At 39.1% G+C, this 20,407-nt stretch overlaps 1 protein-coding gene across 2 annotated transcripts in view; it reads left to right on the plus strand.

The window, feature by feature from the left end:
- MDN1 (midasin AAA ATPase 1) overlaps positions 1-20,407 on the plus strand; it is a 178,012-nt gene that overhangs the window by 52,312 nt on the left and 105,293 nt on the right. For both annotated transcript variants that reach the window (XM_072141954.1, XM_072141952.1), the window contains exons 21-31: positions 3,924-4,071; positions 8,175-8,285; positions 8,373-8,524; positions 10,194-10,372; positions 12,220-12,428; positions 12,878-13,024; positions 13,120-13,261; positions 13,341-13,475; positions 19,369-19,507; positions 19,595-19,733; positions 19,818-19,960. In XM_072141954.1, coding sequence (XP_071998055.1) covers positions 3,924-4,071; positions 8,175-8,285; positions 8,373-8,524; positions 10,194-10,372; positions 12,220-12,428; positions 12,878-13,024; positions 13,120-13,261; positions 13,341-13,475; positions 19,369-19,507; positions 19,595-19,733; positions 19,818-19,960 — 1,644 coding nt within the window. The remainder of the gene's footprint in view (positions 1-3,923; positions 4,072-8,174; positions 8,286-8,372; positions 8,525-10,193; positions 10,373-12,219; positions 12,429-12,877; positions 13,025-13,119; positions 13,262-13,340; positions 13,476-19,368; positions 19,508-19,594; positions 19,734-19,817; positions 19,961-20,407) is intronic.

Here is a 20,407-nt window from a genome sequence, read left to right on the forward strand (position 1 = left end):
CATCTTGTGGCATGTTTATTAAAGGGAACCAGTCACCACTATTTTCACAAATACAGGTAGTGACAGGTTCCTATAGAGCTCTAATAACTATTTGACACCCTGCTTGTAGCTAAAAATTATGCCCCTGAGATTCCCATATATTCAACTTTATAGTTTTATCTGGTAACTAAGCATGGCTACATGGAGTCCAGGTGGTCGTGGCCTCCTCGGGCTGAATCCAGCAGCTCCTCCCCATCCCTATCTCTGTATGCTGCTATAATGTCATGTGACCAGGGTGACATCATCGCAGGTCCTATAGCTTTTGTAGCATTAGGAACTGTACACTAAGCATATATGTCATGAAATCACAGCATATTTTATCACATGAAATCACAGCAGCCTGCATGGAGAGGAGTAGAGGTCCATGGAGGCTGCTTTGATTGTTTTATGTGGTCAGATATGTACATGGGGTATAGTTTTCATATTAAGTAGCTCAAGGACCTTTAATGATGTCACCCTGGCCCCCCGTGGACTCTCTCCAAAGCTGCATAGATACCAGGCAAGATTATAACTCTGATTTTATAGTGATCTGAGGGGAACAATTTTTGGCTACAAGCAGGGTGTCAGATAGTTACTAGAGCTCTATAGGAACCTGCCACTACCTGTATTTGTGAAAATAGTGGTGACGGGTTCCCTTTAAAGTGGTTGTCCACATTAAGCAAATTCCAAAGTATCTACTTCCTGTAGATAAACAGTTGGTCCATAGTCATGTTATATAACACAGGTGCCTGGCTCGTTAACCCCTAGGCGCACCACGATGTTATACTACGTCCCCGGGGCTACAGGCTTAGCGCACCGGGACGTAGTATAACGTCCTGCTTCTGGCACCGGCTAACGAACGGAGCCGGCACCAGAAGCAGCGGCTGTCAGCTGTCTATCACAGCTGACAGCCTGCGCTAACACCCGCGATCGGAGCCGACTCTGATCGCGGGTGTTAACCCCTTACACGCCGCGGTCAAGCATGACCGTGGCGTGTAAGGATGTTTGCGCTATGGATCGCATCCCCTGCGCCGTTTACCGGGGGATCCGATCCACTTCTGGGCAGCTCCGAGGACTGGCATGTGCCCCGGAGCTGCCCAGTCTCCCTGGCAGTCAGACCCCTTCCGGGTCTGACTGCAAACTGTCTGAGCATGCGCGAGCATGCCAGACAGATTACACTGCTTTACAATAAAATAGTATTGTAGAGCAGTGTATTGGACTTGAACCAGTGATCAGAGCATCACTGGTTCAAGTTCAAGTATGTATAAGTAAAAAAAAAAAAGTGAAAAACACTGAACACTACACATTAGAATAAATAAAAAATAAATACATTAAAATATAAGCCCCTAAAATGCCACTTTCTCATAAAAACACTTAATAAAGTATAAAAAACACAAAAAACCCTGCATATTTGGTATTGCCGTCCTTAACAATCTGTATAATAAAACAGAATCGTTACCGGACCTACACGGTAAACGCCGGAGAAAAAATACTGCAAAAACCGTCCCGAAAAAAGATCATTTTTAATTAATACCCTATCAAAAATGCTCTAAAAAGTGATTTAAAAAATGTTATGCACTCCAAAATAAGCCCACTTATAAGAACAACTCTTCATGCAAAAATAAGACTCTAACCAGATTTGTCAGCCGAAAAATAAAAAAGTTATGCATAAGATGGTGATGCTAAAATGAACAAGATTTTCTCCAAATTGGTTTTTTTTAGTACAATTGAATAAAATACACAAAACCCCCACATATTTGGTATCCCTGCGTCCGTAACAATCTGCATAATAAAACAGAATCAATATTAGAACCGCAAAGTGAACCCCGTAAAAAAAAAACCCAAAAAAGCTAAAAAAAGATAATTTTCAATTAATACCCTATAAAAAATGCTCTAAAAAGTGCTTTAAAAAATGTTATGCACTCTAAAATTAGACCACTAAAAAGAACAATTCTTCTCGCAAAAAATAAGTGAAAATAAGCGAAAAATAAAAAAGTTATGCATATGAAAGACGGTGATGCTAAAATTAACAACATTTTTGCCAAATTACTTTTTATTCAGTAAAAATGGGAAAAAAATAAATAATTTATATAAATGAGGTCTTTTCGTAATCGTGGTGACCCGTGGAATAAAAATAATATACTATTTTTATGGTATGGTTAACAACCAAAAAAAAACATAAAAATTTTCCTAAAAAGTGATGATTTTCATTTCCTCTACCAACAAAGAGTTAATTAAATCTCACCAATTAGCTATAGATGCCCCAAAATTACGTACCAGAAAAGTGCATCTCATGTGGCAAAAGAAATAAGCCCCTATAGGGCCACATTAAAAAAAGAAAAAAATTATAGCCTGTACAATGTGACATAGCAAATCTGATCTGGATGGCGCCTCCTTCCCTTCTATGCCCGGCCGTGCGCCCATACAGCAGGTTACCACCACATATGGGGTATGCGTGTACTCAGGAGAAATTGGGCATCAAACTTTGTGGAGCCTTTTTTTCATTTAATCCATTGTAAATTTTTAATTTTCCACCCAAAATGAATGTGTCGTGAAAAAATATTACAATTTGCAGACTGCACCTCCACTTTGTTTTAACCCCTATAAAACACCTAAAGGGTTAACAAACTTCTTAAAAGTGGTTTTTCATACATTGAGGTGTGTAGTTTCCACAATGGGGTAATTTACGAGTCTCACTATTATTTAGGCCTCTCAGTGTCAATTAGAAGTTGAGCAGGTCCTTCTAAATATGGGTTTTGGTGATTTTACAAAAAATTTGAAAAATGATACCTAAATTCTGAGCCTCATAACATTCTAGTAAAATATGTGGAATCTTAATAAACCATGCCAACATAAAGCAGACATTTGGGAAATGTAAGTTATGAATTTATTTGGGCGCTATGGCTATCTGCATCAAAAGTAGAGAATTTAGAACGTTGAAAATAAAGAACTTTTTCCAAATTTAGTTTTTTTTCCATAACTAAACGCAAAAGATTTCATCCAAATTTTTAAACTAATTTGAAGTACAATGTGTCACGAGAAAACAATCTCAAAATCCCCTGGATATCTCATAGTGTTCCAAAGCTATAACCACTTATAGTGACACAGGGCAGATTTGAAAAATGGGGCCGCGTCCTTTAGGCCAAAAGAGGCCGAGTCCCGTAGGGGTTAAAACCCAGAGTTATTAGAGCCATGCACCTTAAAGGCCCAGATTTATTAAAGCCCCTGCGCCAGTTTTCTGTCTGACTTTGCATGTTCTTTTCAGTGCAAACTGCTTGCACATGTATTTTAAGTGTCAGAGACACATTTGTGGTGCACGAGGCAGATTTGTGTCACAGCTGCACTAAACTGCACTGAAAAGGGGGCGTTCCTGTGCACAGTCTGAGTGTGCACCTCATGCACAGAAATGTGTTGCATGCCCCAGGTTGGTGGTGCACCAAAAAAAAACAAAAAAAAAAGTGTTGCACTCAGATTCATGAAGGACGTGCACCAGAAATTCTGAATCTGGTGCCTCCTGCACACTAAACATACAAACTGCACATAATGCAGTTTGCACTGTTTTTGGTAAATGCAGGACAAAATGTCCATGGACCAGTGATTGTCCACAGGAAATAAACCTATAAAATTTCCTGTTGAATGACCGCAAAAAGAAATCTAGAAAACCATGAAGAATTGATACAGAATTATTATTTTGCTGGAATTTTCTTAAAGTGGACTACCCCTTTAAGGCCTCTAATTTATCATTTAACTTGTGTCCCCTTCCATGTATCATTTTTTTTTTTTTTTCATATTTTTTAATCTCCTCAAAACCATGTCCATTTAAGCCAGGTTATGATGGTAAAATATGCTTGGTTATTTGAAATGCTGGGTTAATTATTTAATCTTGTGGTATGTTTTATATTTAGCTTTTATTTGATGATCAGAAAGAAATCTGTTGTAGAGCTTATGGATGGCACAGGTCACAGACCGCATTTCAGCTTACGTACGTTGTGCAGAGCTCTACGGTATGCAGCTGCAAATCCATGTAACAACATCCAGAGATCTCTTCATGAGGTAAACAGACAGCATATGTAACTGCTATTTTCATAAATACTGGAGATCAAAATGAAAGAACACCACACAATTTCCTCAATGCCAAGGTCATTGTGTAGTTTTTTGTGAATATATACACGATTCAAATGGCAGTATTTTAAGCTTATGTCATAGATTGTATGTCTTCTAAAGTATGGAATACATATGTAAATGAGATCATTGTAAAAGAACGCTGATTAAAATTAGAGAACACTTACACAACTGAAAGTTATTGGTGTTCATCAGGCACCTGGGGCTTATTTCCTTAAAGGGATTGGCCACTGTTTAACATAAATTGCCCATGTGCCTTTAATGCCTTAATAAAAAAATCCATGAATGTTCATCAATTGATTCCTCATCCCTGATACTTAGTGCTGTGTAATGAGACATGATCTTTGTTACATGTCTCTGCACTCTGCATAGATAAATAGGAGGGGTCTGCAGCAGGAAATTGACTTGCTCCCCACTCCCTGTGTATGTCAGTGAGACAGACTGTGAGGAAAAAGACTGGAGGCTGCCATTAGGATGGACTGAAGGAGTGAGAAAACAGGAAGTTGTGTATATATGCAGCATGTGAGCATAGGGCTGCATGTGAATAATAGGAATAGGCTCAAGCTCTCCAAGGAGGCAAAGAGTCGGGTACATATATATGCGGAAATTAGAACAGATTTATTGAAAATTGCCCAACCCCGGTCACCAGAAATATTATTTTTTATCCTGTGGCAAGTTGTAATAGCCTGTGCTATTCAGATTTTAAAAATGCCTTTGTTAGCATTCTGAATAATTTCAGTAAGTTTATTCATATAACCTGGTTCCCTGCCTGCAGTGTCCCTGGGGAGGGGTAGCTGCAGCCTGTGTGCGTTTTGTACTAGTCTCCTTTTCTCCACACTCAGGCAGCTGCCTCACCTCTCCCCACTTCCTGTCATGTACATTGAGCAGGCAGGGGTGGGAGGGAAATAGTGTGGAATAGAGAAAGAATGCATGATCGGTACTTAAATCATTGTTACTTGTATAACAGCAGCTTCTCCATTAACGGTCTGCAGACCCTCAGGAGTCGCCCTCCACCCTATTACCAGTTCAGCAGCAGGGCTGCGATTGTATTATGTTTTTGCTATGATTTGCGGCAAAGATGCAATGGAACATGTGTGCAGTAAGTGCTACAGGACTGGGGGCATTTGGGGGGAGGGACACTAGCTGTGGGCATTTGGGGGGCGGGACACTAGCTGGGGGTGCAGCGTGATTAGACCAGGGGGGTTTACTGTATCATAAGGGGGTAGCAGACATTTACCGGGGCTCCCTGAGTGAGCAGAGAGACCAGACCTATTGGGGGCAGTATTATAGTAGTTACATTCTTGTACATAGGGGCAGTATTATAGCTGAATGCTATAAAGCATTTCAATTTGCTCCCCTTTTAAAATTTGCTCCCCTGAACGGAGCCGGGGCCAGAAGCTGCGGGTGTCCGCTATATATTATAGCTGTCACCTGCCTCTAACACCCGCGATTGGAGATTTCCTCGATCGCAGGTGTTATCCCCTAACACGCCGCGAGGCATTTAAAGTTAATTAAAAGTGAATTGGACCCCCTCCGCGGCACTTACCAGGTGGGGGGGGGGCGGATTCCGCAGCTCCGATCGCAACCCCGGGACTGCCAGTGCCCGGGGCTGCGTGATCCTCCTTCCGGGAGCCGGGTCCGTGCCTTCTGGCAGGATCCGGATGTAACACTTTGAGCTTGCGCAGCATGCTCAGTGTGTTACATTACACGGTGTACTACATCTATATTACACTGTGTAAGGTGAAGAATAGCCTGAACAAGCGATCAGTGGATCGCTTGTTCAAGCTTACCTGTAAAAGTGATAAAGTTAAAAACATTTAATAAAAACATTTTTTAATAAAAATAATTAAGTTAAAGTCCCCTAAATACAAACATTCCCTATACACATGCAATAAAGTGGGAAAAACACAAAATCGCCAAATAACCCACATATTTGGTATTGTCGCGTCCGTAACAATCCGTACAATAACTCTGAAACATTATTGGACCCGCTCGGTGAACGCTGCAAAAACAAAACCCGAAAAACTCGCCAATAATGTCAATTTTTCATAAAATCTCTCAAAAAATAAGCCCTTAACTAGCTCTGTCAACCAAAAAATATTAAAGTTACGTCTCCGAAAAGATGGCGATGCAAAAACAAATGAGATTTCCTCTATATTTGTTTTTTTCCAGTAATTGTAAAAATAAATGAAAAACTATATAAATGAGGTATCACCGTAATTGTAGTGATCTGTAGAATAAAGATAATATATTTTTAGTGTACGGTGTACGACCCCCAGAAAATACAAAAAGAAAGGAAACCAAAATTGACAATTTTCTTTGTACAAATGTACTGTACTTTCAAAATTGTATCTGATTTTGTTTTAACCCCTGTACATTAATTAAAGGGTTAACAAACTTCATAAAAGTTGTTTTACATACACTGAGGGGTGTAGTTTCTATTATGGATTAATTTATGGGGTTTTACTTTTATTTAGGCCTCTCAAAGTGATTTGAAACCTGAGCAGGTCCCTCAATTTTGCAGTTTTTATGAAAATGTGAAAAATCGCACCTAACGTTCAAAGGCCCATAACATCCTACAAAAATAAGAGTATGCATAAAAAACCACATAAAGTAGACATTCGGTTAATGTTAGTTATTAAGTTTTTTTGCTGTTATGACTATGTATGGAAAAAGTAGAACATTTTAAAGTTCGAAAATCGAGATTTTTTCCAAATTTTCACCAAATATCTTATTTTCTCATAAATGCAAAACATGCCACCAAAATTTTTCAACTAACATGAAGTACAATGTGTCACGAGAAAACAATTTTAAAATCACTTGGATATGTTAATGCGTTCCGAAGTTATAACCATTTATAGTGACACAGGGCAGATTTGAAAAAATGGGCTGTGCAAGAAAGGTGAAAAGTGGCTTTGGCGTTAAGGGGTTAATACTTTGGCATATGGAGCTGTGTAAGGTGTCGTGCCCCTAGAGCAGTACGTGATGATGTTTGCATTGATAACTTTTTGGGGACTGTATGGTAACTTTTAATAACTTTTTATTTTTAGAAGTTGCAAAATGATAAAGTGGTGTTTCAGGCATTTATGTGCTATTTTTAGTTACAGGGTTCACCTCCTGGAATAACAGTATATATATATATATATAGATATATAGATATATAGATATAGATAGATATATAGATATAGATATATAGATATAGATATAGAGATATAGAGATATAGAGATATAGAGATATAGAGATATAGAGATATAGAGATAGAGATATAGAGATATAGAGATATAGAGATATAGAGATATATCGGTCCTTTTGGGTCACGTTGAAGCCCAACCCGAACATGTTTGATTCGTTCATTTTCATTGTAACAGATCTTCAGAAATATGATGTGGGGAGTCTTGTACAGACTTCATGCTGTCATGGCAATGGATCCCTGATGACATTGCTAGGAGCGATGTTCACAGCCAAAAAGGCTATGCATATGCACCGCTGGTTGTTTAGGTTAGATTAAGCCTGCAGCTTTTGTGTGTAAGGGGTAAACGGCTGTGATTGTTGCCAGCCATGATTGCAGATCTAAACACTGGATGTTCGGTAAAATATGCAGAGGTTTCTACCCGTGAGCACGTTGCGCACAGACGTACTATTACATTGGTTTGTGGCAAATCGAGCTTGATCAACAAAGGACACTTGGTCATCGATGTTTGCTAGAAAACTGGCGTACCATGCCTTATTCATACCCACTGTTAATTTCTAGAAGTAATCACTATGCATGTGGGAGAAGATGTGTGTCCCATTACGCGCTTCACACCCCTTTACTCCCCCTGCATTGTGCTTGGGTGTAATCGGACATCTAAATGAGCTTCAGTCCATCTTAGAATCAAGGCAAAAATTTTGCAGGGAATTCTGAATGAAAACTACATTATATAAGAGATAACTAGCCAGTGAGTTGCTAACCATTTGTTTGTGTGTGTGTATTCTTTTATTTTTACCTGCACTTTGCAAGTGTCTTAATATATTAATCTCTCTTTTCTTTAAGGGATTTTGCCTCTCCTTTCTTACACAACTTGATAGAGCATCTCATTCTATTGTACAGTCATTAATTTGTCAATACATTGTGCCTGGGAACATTAAAGCATTATTGAAGCAGGTAAATTCAATGTTAAATTACTGAAACAAAATCTAAAATTAAAATAGTCCTTTGCTGCAAAGAAAGTTGAATATTCCTATGTTTCAGCCTCTTCCTGAGCCTCTCGGAGGCAGGTTTGTTCAAATCGAAGGATACTGGATCCCAGTAGGAGATAAAGATCCTGCCATTGATGAAAGTTACATTCTAACATCCTCCGTAAAATTAAATCTTCGAGACCTTGTAAGAGTGGTCTCTGCCGGGTATGTTGTTTAATTTTTGAAAATTATTATTTATCTAAATGGAATCTGATAACCTACTAGTAGTTGTTTATTATATCAAACAGCTTAAAAGAGTGGTGGCATCATCCAGAAAATCAAATTTGATATCAGCTGTTTCCATGACTTGGCATTGAAGTCAAACTCTCCCTTCCACAGATTGCTTCTTTCTCTATAATTGATGGTCCTGTGTCCAGCGACATCATATCTGGCTCTCAAGAAGCCAATATCAATCACAGAAGAAAGGGCGCTCTAAGGCAGGGACAGCTTGACTTTAGTTTTAAACACTCTGCCTCTGTGACTTTAAAGGGAACCTCTCACCAGGGACCTCATTTTTTACTAAAGACTGTTTGCATAAGCCACTTACAGCTGGCAAATATTCCTTTTCTGTGCATTTGCATTCCAATTTAATTGTGTTTTAACTTGCCTTGCATCCTGACAGAATCATGTTTTGGGTCCCAGGTTTGTTTTGGTTTGGATGCATTTTAAAAAAAATACATGACTTGTCCGTGCTGCTCACACGCTCCTCAGCTCTCAGCCCCCATCTTTCCGCTACTTTATAACTCCTCTTTCCCCCACTGATGTCAACTCGCCAAGCTGTGAGATCTGTCCTTGAGTGAGTGAAAGAGCAGGCGATGTACAGGTGTACAATGGTGGGGGCTGAGGGTGGAGTGAGTGAGTAGCACAGACTTTTGGTTTGGATGCATTTAAAACAAAAACAGAGAAGCAAACTTTGCACTCGGAACATGATTCTATCAGGGTGCAAGGTAAGTTTAAACACACAATTATATTGTAATGCAAATGCACAGAAAAGGCAGAAAGACATCTTTGCAATCCAGCTGTAATGGGCCTCTGCAACCTGTCTTTAGGAAAATGAGGTCCCTGTTGACAGGTTCTCTTTAAATAGCACATTTACATATCTTTTAAAAGTTGACATCCTGGATGATTCTACCACCGTGACCCATGTGCGATGAATGATCTAGAAATTGTTAATTTGCTTCACGACATTCTGGTAGTGGTGTATTGGGTAAGTTTCTGCTGACTGATTTTTCTAAATGGAACCCAAGTGAACTTATCACACTTTAAGTGCAGTACATTCTGCAGACAGCATAATGTATACCAGGAAGCTATGGCTTTGTGGGAGAATATTTAAAGCAAACAAAATTTGACTATTCATTTACATCTTTTCTTGTGGGAGTATATTACAGTATATGGACAGCTATGTGTCAGAGCTGTTCAGGAATAGTTATGGAGTAAGAGCACCTTTATCTTAATTAAAACTTGAACATTCTCAGATGGTAAATTTAGTCTTGATACATCTTTCACTGTATAAATGTCCTTTAAACACAGTGGTGTCACTCTCATTTGCTTTCGAATAGCTGAGAATACTAGGTCAAGAAAGCTGAATTGATATATTTTTTTTAAATAAATAAATGCTCGATTTGTTAGACATTGCAAACCAACAAGCACTGCCCTGTTTTTTTTTTTTTTTTTTTTTATGGGTGGGTGGGGGGTAGGAGGGTGAGGAGAGGATTTGGCATTTATATCTTGATGGGGCAGTGTCAGCTTGCTGTGACGACTCCCTTATTTTATGTACAAATTGTGCCATCTTGCACAACCGGCCGACAAAAACTTGTTTTTTTTCCCCCCACAGAAACCACCCAGTGCTCATCCAGGGAGAGACCTCGGTTGGAAAAACCAGCCTTATCCGATGGCTTGCATATGCTAGTGGTAATAATTGTGTAAGGATTAATAACCATGAGCACACTGACATCCAGGAATACATTGGCTGCTATACTTCAGATGAGAGCGGAAAACTTGTTTTTCAAGAAGGTAAATGTTTTTGCATTTAAACTTGCCATTTTCTTTCAAAGGGTATGGTGTTCTGTTGTCAGAGGCATTATGAATTTAGTGCTTGCATTTAGCAAAGTGGTCTTCATCTTTATTTAGTTCTATGAAGTTAAATTTAATTTCCTGATAGAAAACCTGTGCTTAAAATCACCTTTTTTAAAGACATGGTCTTTCTATCCTATGTCCAGTTTCTTTTACAGTATTTTTCTATGTACAGAGCTGTATGAGGGCTTATTTTCAATTGTTCTTTCCAATGACTGTATTTAATCTCATTCCTGCCAAGTACTGCGGAGCAGGGAAATTAAATTACAAATGTGGTAAAGTTGGTGAAATACACATTTTTTCGCAATTTTCTTCATTATTTACACCTTTAAATTTTTGTTCGAAATGACAGCTGGAATGCCAAATTTATATGGGTATTAAGCCCTTAAAGGGAACCGGTCACCAGGGACCTAATTTTCACTAAATACAGAATGTAAAAGCCCATGACACCTGCAGTGCAAAAAAGCCTCTCTGCCTTTTGTAAGCATTTGGATTACAATATAATTATGTGTTATAACTTACTTGGCACCCTGACAGAATCCTTGTGACTTGTCTATTATGCAGTCTGCTCAGCTCTTGACCCCCACCTTTGTGCTCCTGTACAGCTCCTCCCTCCCCCACTGATGTCAGTTCACCAGGCAGTGAGCTCTGTGATGGAGAAGGAAGGAGGAGCTGTACAGCCCACAAAGTTGGGGGCTGGAAGCTGAGGAGTCTGCAGCACAGACATGTCACTTGTTGTTCTTTTAAATGCATCCAATATGCCTTTGCCTTTTCTAAAAATTTGCATTACAATATAATTGTGTGTCATAACTAACCCTGACAAATTTCTGGGTTAGTCCTAGGTGCTGGTCTCTGGAATGGATGCATTTCAAAAAACATGTGACTTGTCTGAGCTGCAGGCTGCCTCCATCTTTGTGCTCCTGTACAGCTCTGTCCCTCCCCCACTGATGTCCGCTCACCAGGCTGTGACCTCTGAGAAGGAGCAGGAGGTGGACCTGTACAGGAGCACAAAGGTGGAGGCTAAGATCTGAGGAGGGAGTAACACAGACAAGGCACATGTTGTTTTTTGAAATGCTTCCAAACCAAAGTCCAGCCCCTGTGACTACCCCAGGATTTTGTCAGGGTGCAAGGTAAGTTATAACACACAAATGCTTTAAAAAGCAGAAAGGCATATTTGGTGAAAATGAGGTCCCTGGTGACAGGTTCCCTTAAATGATGGGTGACATATCTATATGTCACTTGTTGGCTGCGGTTGTTCAGAGAGGGCTCATGGACTGAGCACTCTCCATGCACGGTGAGTGTTTCCTGCATATTGCAGTTCTTCCTAGGTTGTCTTTTATGTTTGTGTGGTGCCATCATTATTGAGCATCGAGGCATTCACGCTGCTGGCCTTTTCTCTAGTGTTTTTTTTTTTTGCTTGTAAAGAAATTGAGGGCTGTCGCGTGTATTGTGTCAGGAAGGGTATGTCATGATGGGAAAGACAAAAAAACCCCTACTTTTCACTCCTCATGTGAGCAGCTATACTCATTGTATAAAGTGTGAAAATTGTCACTAAATTATTGTGAAACTTTGTAGTATTTTTAGGCAGTCTTCTTGGTTATGTGTATACACCGAATTAGTCAGAAGAAGTGTCTGCATCAGAATGTTATTTTTACTTTTAATGGTTCACTTCTGTTTTTTCAATTATTTACTATACCTTACAGTAAAATTAGCTCCTGATCATATGTGTTGTTGATCACATGGCTTAGTCTTCTGTCACTTAGATTATTATTTTTGTTTTATGTCAGGTGTTTTAATACATGCCATGAGAAAAGGTTACTGGATTATATTGGATGAGTTAAACCTGGCTCCTACAGACGTGCTTGAAGCTCTTAACAGATTGCTAGATGATAACAGAGAACTTTTCATCACGGAGACTCAGGAAGTAGTTAAAGCACACCCAAGGTTCATGCTTTTTGCAACTCAGAATCCACCAGGCCTTTACGGTGGAAGAAAGGTTTGTGTCTCATGAAGGAAATGGACATTCTCTCTCACTTAGATCTCATGCAGATATGTGTGCTTGACTTGGCCGTAACCTGGGCAAGCACACAGCCGAGTGAGCACTGCTCACTCCTCCCCTCTCAAAAGAAAGCCAAACGTCTGCTGTCGCATAATATAGAACATGTCTCATACAGTGCCCAGTCCCCCCCGTCCCCCCCCCCCCAAGCCATGTCCTGATGATCTTGTGCCTTTAAACCTCTGTGTGGGCCTTGATCTGGCCACAAATTTGGCAGCCAGATCACAGCCCCCATAACAGTTGTGTGATAGAAAAAAACTACTGCGAGACCTGGTATTGAAACCTGGTATGATATAGTGAAAAAATTTTTTATGGAGAATGTACTGTACATTTTTTTTTTTTTTTTTTTTTTTTACAACTATTTATTATTTTATTGTTTGTAACAACAGGTATTATCAAGAGCTTTTCGGAACAGGTTTGTGGAGTTACATTATGATGAGTTACCAAGTGCAGAACTGGAGACTATATTGCACAAACGTTGTTGCCTGCCTCCATCATATTGCACAAAGTTGGTTGCAGTAATGTCAGACTTGCAGGTAAAGTATTTCTTTGTGTAACATAAAAACCTAAAATTGCACCTAACATGTAATGTTTTATCTAATTAAAACCAATTTGCGTATCCATTTTCTAGTCACACAGAAGAGGATCCTCTGTGTTTGCTGGCAAATACGGTTTTATCACACTTCGAGATCTCTTCAGATGGGCTGAGAGGTACAGATTATCCGAACAAACAGAAAAAGATTATGACTGGCTTCAACACTTGGCAAATGATGGTATGAGTGTTATGCCTTTTTAACAGAATTTTTAATGTTGGTAGAGAGCCACATGTGACCCATGTTTTTCTTAATTAAGGTTACTTGCTGCTAGCTGGCAGAGTAAGAAAACAGGAGGAAGTAGATGTCATTTCAAGAGTCTTAAAAAAATGCTTCAAGAAAGAGGTGCTACCAGAGGTTCTCTTCTCAAGAGAAAACATGCAAAAGCAGTTGGGTGAGTATCCAAGTTCTTGGGAATTACTTGAATCCATTAAAAACACTGTTGATGTTAAGCCTAAAATGCAAGTGGTTGTTCTACCTAGTTACATTCCCAGTAGAGGAAGTTTCTCTGGGGTAAAAACAATGTATTGTTAAAGTAATATTATGATATAGCTTGCTCTGCTCCATGTAACTTTACCCCTTAAGGACCAAGCCCTTTTTCGTTTTTGTGTCTTTATTTTTCACTCCTCACCTTCAAAAATCGATAACTTTTTTACTTTTCCCTGTAAAGACCTGTGTATGGGCTTGTTTTTTTGCGTAGCGAATTGCACTTCAAAGTGATGGTATTATATATTATATGCCGTATACTGGAAAGCGGGGAAAAAATTCTGAATGCAGTGAAAATGCATTTCTTGTGGGCTTGGATTTTGCGGCTTTCACTGTGCGTCCCAAATTACAGTCTAATTCATTCATTGGGTCTGTACGATCACGTGGATACCAAATTTGTATAGGTTTTATAATATTTTCATACATTTACAAGAAATTAAAACCTCCTGTACAAAAAAAAATTCTTCATTTTGCCGTCTCCTGGCGCTAATAACTTTTCATACTTTGGTGTACGGAGCTGTGGGTGATGTAATTTTTTTGTGACTTTTGATGGCGTTTTCAATGCTTCTATATTTAGGACTTTTCAATCACTTTTTATAGATTTTTTTATATTTTTCAAAATGGCAAAAAAAGCCATTTGCGACTTAAAGCGCTATTTTCCGTTACAGGGTTGAACACAGTGAAAAACAGTTATTATATTTTGATAGATCGGGCATTTTTGGATGTGGAGATACCTAATGTGTTTGATTTTTACAGTTTATTTATATGACTTCTAGGGAAAGGGGGGTGATTTGTAGGGTTTTTAATATATATATTTTTTTTTACTATTTTTCAGTCTCCCAAGGGTACTTTAACCCTGGGTTGTCTGATGATCCTACCAAATACTGCCATACTACAGTATGGCAGTATATGGGGATTTTGCACACCATCTATTATAATGTCCAAATCGCACATTGTAGTAGACTAGATCATGATAGCCTCGGATCTTTGTGTGACCTGAGGCTGTCATGGCAACAGATCGCCGCTCCCCAATGATGTCACGAGGAGCGACAATAAGCGCCAAGATGGCGATGCACACGCGCCGCTGGCTCGTTAATGCTGCCGGCAGCGATCAAAAGGTTAACACCCGCAATCTTTGTAGCTCAGCCTGTGAGCTCTCTTCATACTGCCCTATGCGCAACAAGATGTAAGGGTACGTCTTATTGCGCTATTGGGTTTAAGTTGGTGTCAAGATTAATGTAACCACTATGTGGTTCAGTCCCCAGCTGTCATTGCATTGCTACTCGGGGACTGAGAAGTGCGGTCATGGTTTGTAGTTACAACTGCATCGCAATTAGTTTTGAGGTGGTTTTAGGTGCAGGTTTCAACAAAACAAGAAATGTCAAACTGGCACTGCCTTCGCTGTAGAGGAAAAAACTGACTTTTACTTCTGAGGTACCACAAGTCCCAGGAAACTATTAGCTCAGTCAAATGGTGGTGCAAACACCACCTCTTCAGAAGAAAAAGAAAACTTGTGCACTCACCACAAACTGTGAATATCTTTTTATTCAAGCCATACAGGGGGCAAAATTATGCCAGACACCAATGAGCAACGGACCGTTTCGTGCTGCCTGTGCTTCTTCGGGTTCAGTGAGCCTACTGATAGAGGAGGAGTAAATACCATCTACTTCCTCCTGTTTCATGACGTGGGCTAAACAGGTGCAGAATCCATTAATTAACCAGATTCTAGAAAGCGCAAGGAGTGCCAAAACCTGGCCCGCAGCACAGACAATGTTAACATGTAAAGTTTACAGAACCTAACAACCTATAAAAGTATCACTGTCGAACTGGAATGCATAATTTATACATGTGCAGTATTAAAATCAACCACAATGCCTAAAAACAATGCAACAAGGAGAGAGAAAGTGTATTTATAAAAGCGATTACAAGAATGCACTAAATTGGTTCCTATCATTTAATCCAGCCGGAACCCAGGGCGCCAGTTCTCAATATTTATTTAGATTCACATTTCAATAATTCTTTATGATCACCCCCTGAGTTTAAGAATTTTACTATCTCAATTACCACAAATTTTGTTTTGCAGTTTATGAAATCACTGACCACCAAATTCACTCCTCCTATCCTCAGATTCCACCAACATAAATTAGACATACAGAAGGAACAATGTCCACAACGAAAATTACCCTTTGGAATGCTACTCCTCAACCAGTTATCACTGCTCTTAATATATCTGCTTCTGACTAGACAGTCTTTTAATGTGCGATTCCGTCTCAATGCTATGATGGGTTTCTCCGCCACGAGATCCTTTAGATCGCTATCATTCGCCAAGATTTTCCAATTCTTGAATATAGCTGTACGTAAAGCTTGTGTGTAAGGGCTGTTCTTTAAAGAGAATACAAATCTACTATTTTTCTTCCTCCTTCTCCGATTTCTTGATAACTCTGTACGTGATAGACCTGCTGCTCTTTGTGAAGCACTTTCTATGATGGCTAAGGGGTAACCCCTCTGTTTAAGCCTGGCAAATAGTTCCCGAGCTTGATTCCTGTAACCCTCCCCTGAATTATTAATCCTCCGTAAACGGACAAATTGTCCATAGGGCACTGCCTCCTTCACATGTTGGGGGTGGAAACTATTATAATGGAACAAGGCATTAGTGGCTGAAGGTTTTCTAAAACCCTCTGTGACATTAATTCCATCCCTTTCTTTTACTAATACATCTACAATTTCCAGTTCTTTACCTCCAAACTTGGAGGTAAATCTCATGTTCATTCCATTGTTCTCATTTAAATAGATGACAAAAAAAATCATATCACACATCATCTATAAAGCGAAAATAACCTTTTTTCAAGGGGGTCCACGGATTGGAAGAGGAAAATGGTTTCTGCCTAAACCAATTTGGACCAAGCATAAAAGCATTATGTGTGAGAATAAACCGCAACGAATCAGATATGAACTGGATGTAAATCTCTTCTTTGTCTGCACAAACCAGAACCTTCCTTATGGCATCAATAGCTTGTTCTTGCGGAATACGCGTGTACAAGCTCATCAATAGAGGTTAAATTATAATCCTTATTTCTATGGAGGTCCTGGAGTGTTCTCAATAAGGAATTAGTATCTTTTAGAAAACCAGGTACATTGGACAATAAAGCTCGTAGAAGCCAATTAAGGTATTGTGAAAGAGGTTCGGTTAGAGAGCCCATCCCGAATACAATGGGGCGTCCGGGGGGAGGGGGGCTCCAACCACTTATGTATTTTAGGGAGGAGATACCAGCAAGGTCTCTTAGCGGACAGGGGGAACAATTTTTCTGTCAGCGGAAAAAAGAGGACCCCTAGTACTACATATTACGCAAGAGAGTACGGAGATGTGCACTATATCCCATTGTGGAATCACTTAATTTTTCATAAATATTGCTATCTAGCAACTGTTTATTTGCCTCCATCACATAATAATCAAGAGTAAGAAGGACTATATTGCCCCCCTTGTCGGCAGGCTTCACCACATCATTGGGTTGTTGTTTCAACCAATCCAAGGCTTTTTTTCTCCCCTCTGCTCAAATTGCTCGGAGTTGAGGGGTAGATGACCGCCTTTACGTCATCCAAAACTTTTTCCAAAAGACATTGAGGTTACTGCCTGCCGACAAGGGGGGACAATATGAGGAGGGCACCACCTTCCTAAATTCCTCAATTTCCACGTTGTCTCCAGGGTGCAGGTTTGTTAACCCTTTAAGGACCTTTTTTGTTTTTTCATTCAAAAATCTAACTTTGTTTTTTTTTTTACACGTAAAGAGCTGTGTATGGGCTTGTTTTCTGCATAACAAATTGCACTTCATAGTGATGGTATTTATTATTCCATTGAGTACAAAAAATAGAAAAAAGAGAAAAGACAGCTCATCTATGATGAAGAATGTCCAGGTTAAAGGGGTACTCTCGTCTCGGCATTCACATTCAGTTTCATTAATCTTCCATATATAAACATTTCTTCAATTGGATGTTATTAAAAAAAGTTTCTGTGTGAAGATAATTTCCCATAAACATAGCCATGTTGTTCCTTAGAAACGAGATAGCTTACTCGGTTACGACCACGTCACATTTAGGCAGCAGTGGCCAGACATGTACTATTGAGCCCTGCCTGACCACCTGGATTCAGCGTTCATTACTACAGGACGGCTGTGGGACATGTAGTAATTCTCAGATATTTCATATACAAAACCTTTTTGTTTATTTGTGCAATCCCTTCAGCAGAGGTGGCCGTCTTGTTTCTAAGGGACCAAATCCCTACATCTATGGAAAATTATCTTCACACAGGAATATTTTTTTTTAATAACATCTAATTGAAGAAATGTTTATTAATTGCAGATTAATCAAACTGAATGTGAATGCCCAGACGAGAATACCCCTTTAAGCACACATATCTGCATGAGGTCTAAGAGACAGATAATGTTCATTTCCTTTCAGACACAAACCTTTCTTCCACCGTAAAGGCCTGGTGGATTCTGAGTCGAGGCCTTGTGCTGGGAAGCAGGGAAAAAATACAAAATGCAGTGAAATTGGTGAACAAACGCATTTGCTGCGTTTTCTTGTGGGCTTGGAATTTCCGGCTTTCAATATGAGCCCCAAATGACATGTCTACTTTATTTTTTGGGTTGCTGCGATCACAGGAATACCAAATTTGTATAGGTTTTGTTTTCATACATTTACAAAAATAAACTCTAGAAATTTTTTTTTTCAATTTTGCTGTCTTCTGGCGCTAATAACGTTTTTATACTTTGGTGTATAGAGCTGTGGGTGGTGTCATTTTTTGTGACTTCTGATGAAGTTATCAATGCTACCATTTTTAGGACTGTACGACCTTTTGATCACTTTTTATGGATTTTAGAAATATTTTTCAAAATGGCAAAAAACTACCATTTTCGACTTTGTTTTCCGTTACGGGGTTAAATGCATTGAAAAACCGTTATTATATTTTGATAGGTCGGGCATTTTTTGATGCGTCGATACCTAATGTGTTTGTGATTTTCACTGTTTTGAACCTGTTTTTAGGACGTATTTAAGCAGTCCGTTAAAAAAAAAACGAGCACATGTTTTGGCCATTTTTGTCCGTTTTCCAATTATCTTAAGATGATTGAGAAAAACTGACAAAAACGGATGTGTTTTCACACATCTATTTTTGTCCATTTTCCAAAAAAATTTTCATAAACGGGTTGTAAGCACCCAAACGCATGGTAAACGAAAATGCATGCTTAAAAATGGACCAAAAACACCATGTGTGGAATCGCACAAAACTAGAGATTATACCACAGAGAATGTGGTATATGCTGTTATAATTTATTTTTGGTGTATTTTATATAAAAAAGTGTGCTAGTTGTGAATGTGGCTGCACCAGTAGGTGAGTTATTATAGATATTCTGAATATATTGTATATCATATTGTAGAGCTAAACAAAGTTTTGGTTTTGGCTGTGTGCAAAAACTGCCCGCAAATGGGAAATTTTTCGGCATGTTTTTTCTTGGTGGGGATGGGAGGTGTGTGCTATGTGTCGTCACAAAATGCTTAAGAATAGGACAAGTTCTACAATTGGCAGTGCAGCCTCCCTGCTCGGTCACATTGCATTTCTCTTCGCATGACCGTGAGCTTGCCCAATTTCATGAGTATGTAGCCTAAAAAATACATACAGAACAGACTTTTAACCACTTCTCAAAGGAGACATACTGTAGCATAAATGAACCACATACTACAGAGATTTTAGCCTAAGACACTGGTTTCAAATATAGAAAACATGTATAATGTATTTGTTTTTGCAGAACGATTGTCTGATATAGGTGGTGATGTGGATCAGAATTTTTCTCATGTTGTATGGACTTATGGAATGAGACGGCTTGCTGTTCTTGTGGGTCGAGCATTAGAGTTTGGGGAGCCTGTCTTACTTGTAGGCGATACCGGGTAAAATAACATTTCCATTAAAATACACTTGTACTATGTTTGCTCGCTTAATGCACTTAAATCTATCTTTTTTTTATTATTTGATAGATGTGGCAAAACCACCATTTGCCAATTGTTTGCAGCTCTACGAAACCAGAGGTTATACACTGTTAATTGTCACCAACACATGGAAACCTCTGATTTTCTGGGAGGGTTGCGACCTGTCAGACACAGGTCTAAGGACAAAGTAAGTTTTTGTTCATGAAAGATTAGTATTGGTTTGCTTACTAATATGTATTCTCTAGTTCAGATTTTCTTTTATAATTTGTAGATGGAAGATGATGAAGACGATGAGAGTTCAAAGCTGTTTGAGTGGCATGATGGTCCTTTAGTGTTGGCTATGAGAGAAGATGGATTTTTCTTGTTGGATGAAATCTCACTTGCAGATGATTCAGTTCTAGAGAGATTAAACAGGTAAGTTCATATTTGGTTTGTTGCAATTTTATTATAGCCTTGGTTAGGTCCTGGCTACAATCCTTATTTAACGCCAAAGCAAATAAATCCTTTTATTTGTTATCATCATCTTCATCTTTGCAGCTCTATCGTCTTTGAGATTGTGAAAAACATACATGTCAGTTTTACTTGTCTAATAATAATCACTTGCCATTACCTGCACTTGTATAGATAGTTTTAGCCTCTTTTTTTACTACAGTATTAATACCCCACAAGCCTGCTTTACTTGTGGAGTGCTCATTTCCTTTCAGCTTGGCGCTCCAAACAGGCAATACTTGCAGTGCTATGTGCACATTGAATTTCTGTAATCGTTTCTTTCTCTTTATGTTATAATATTGGGGAACACAATAACATAGTTATAGGCCAGCCATAATGTAGGGAAAAAGTGCAGCTTTGGGCTGTACTCTT

This window comes from Engystomops pustulosus, chromosome 3 (assembly GCF_040894005.1).
Source record: "Engystomops pustulosus chromosome 3, aEngPut4.maternal, whole genome shotgun sequence".
In the NCBI taxonomy this organism is placed as follows: Eukaryota; Metazoa; Chordata; class Amphibia; order Anura; family Leptodactylidae; genus Engystomops; species Engystomops pustulosus.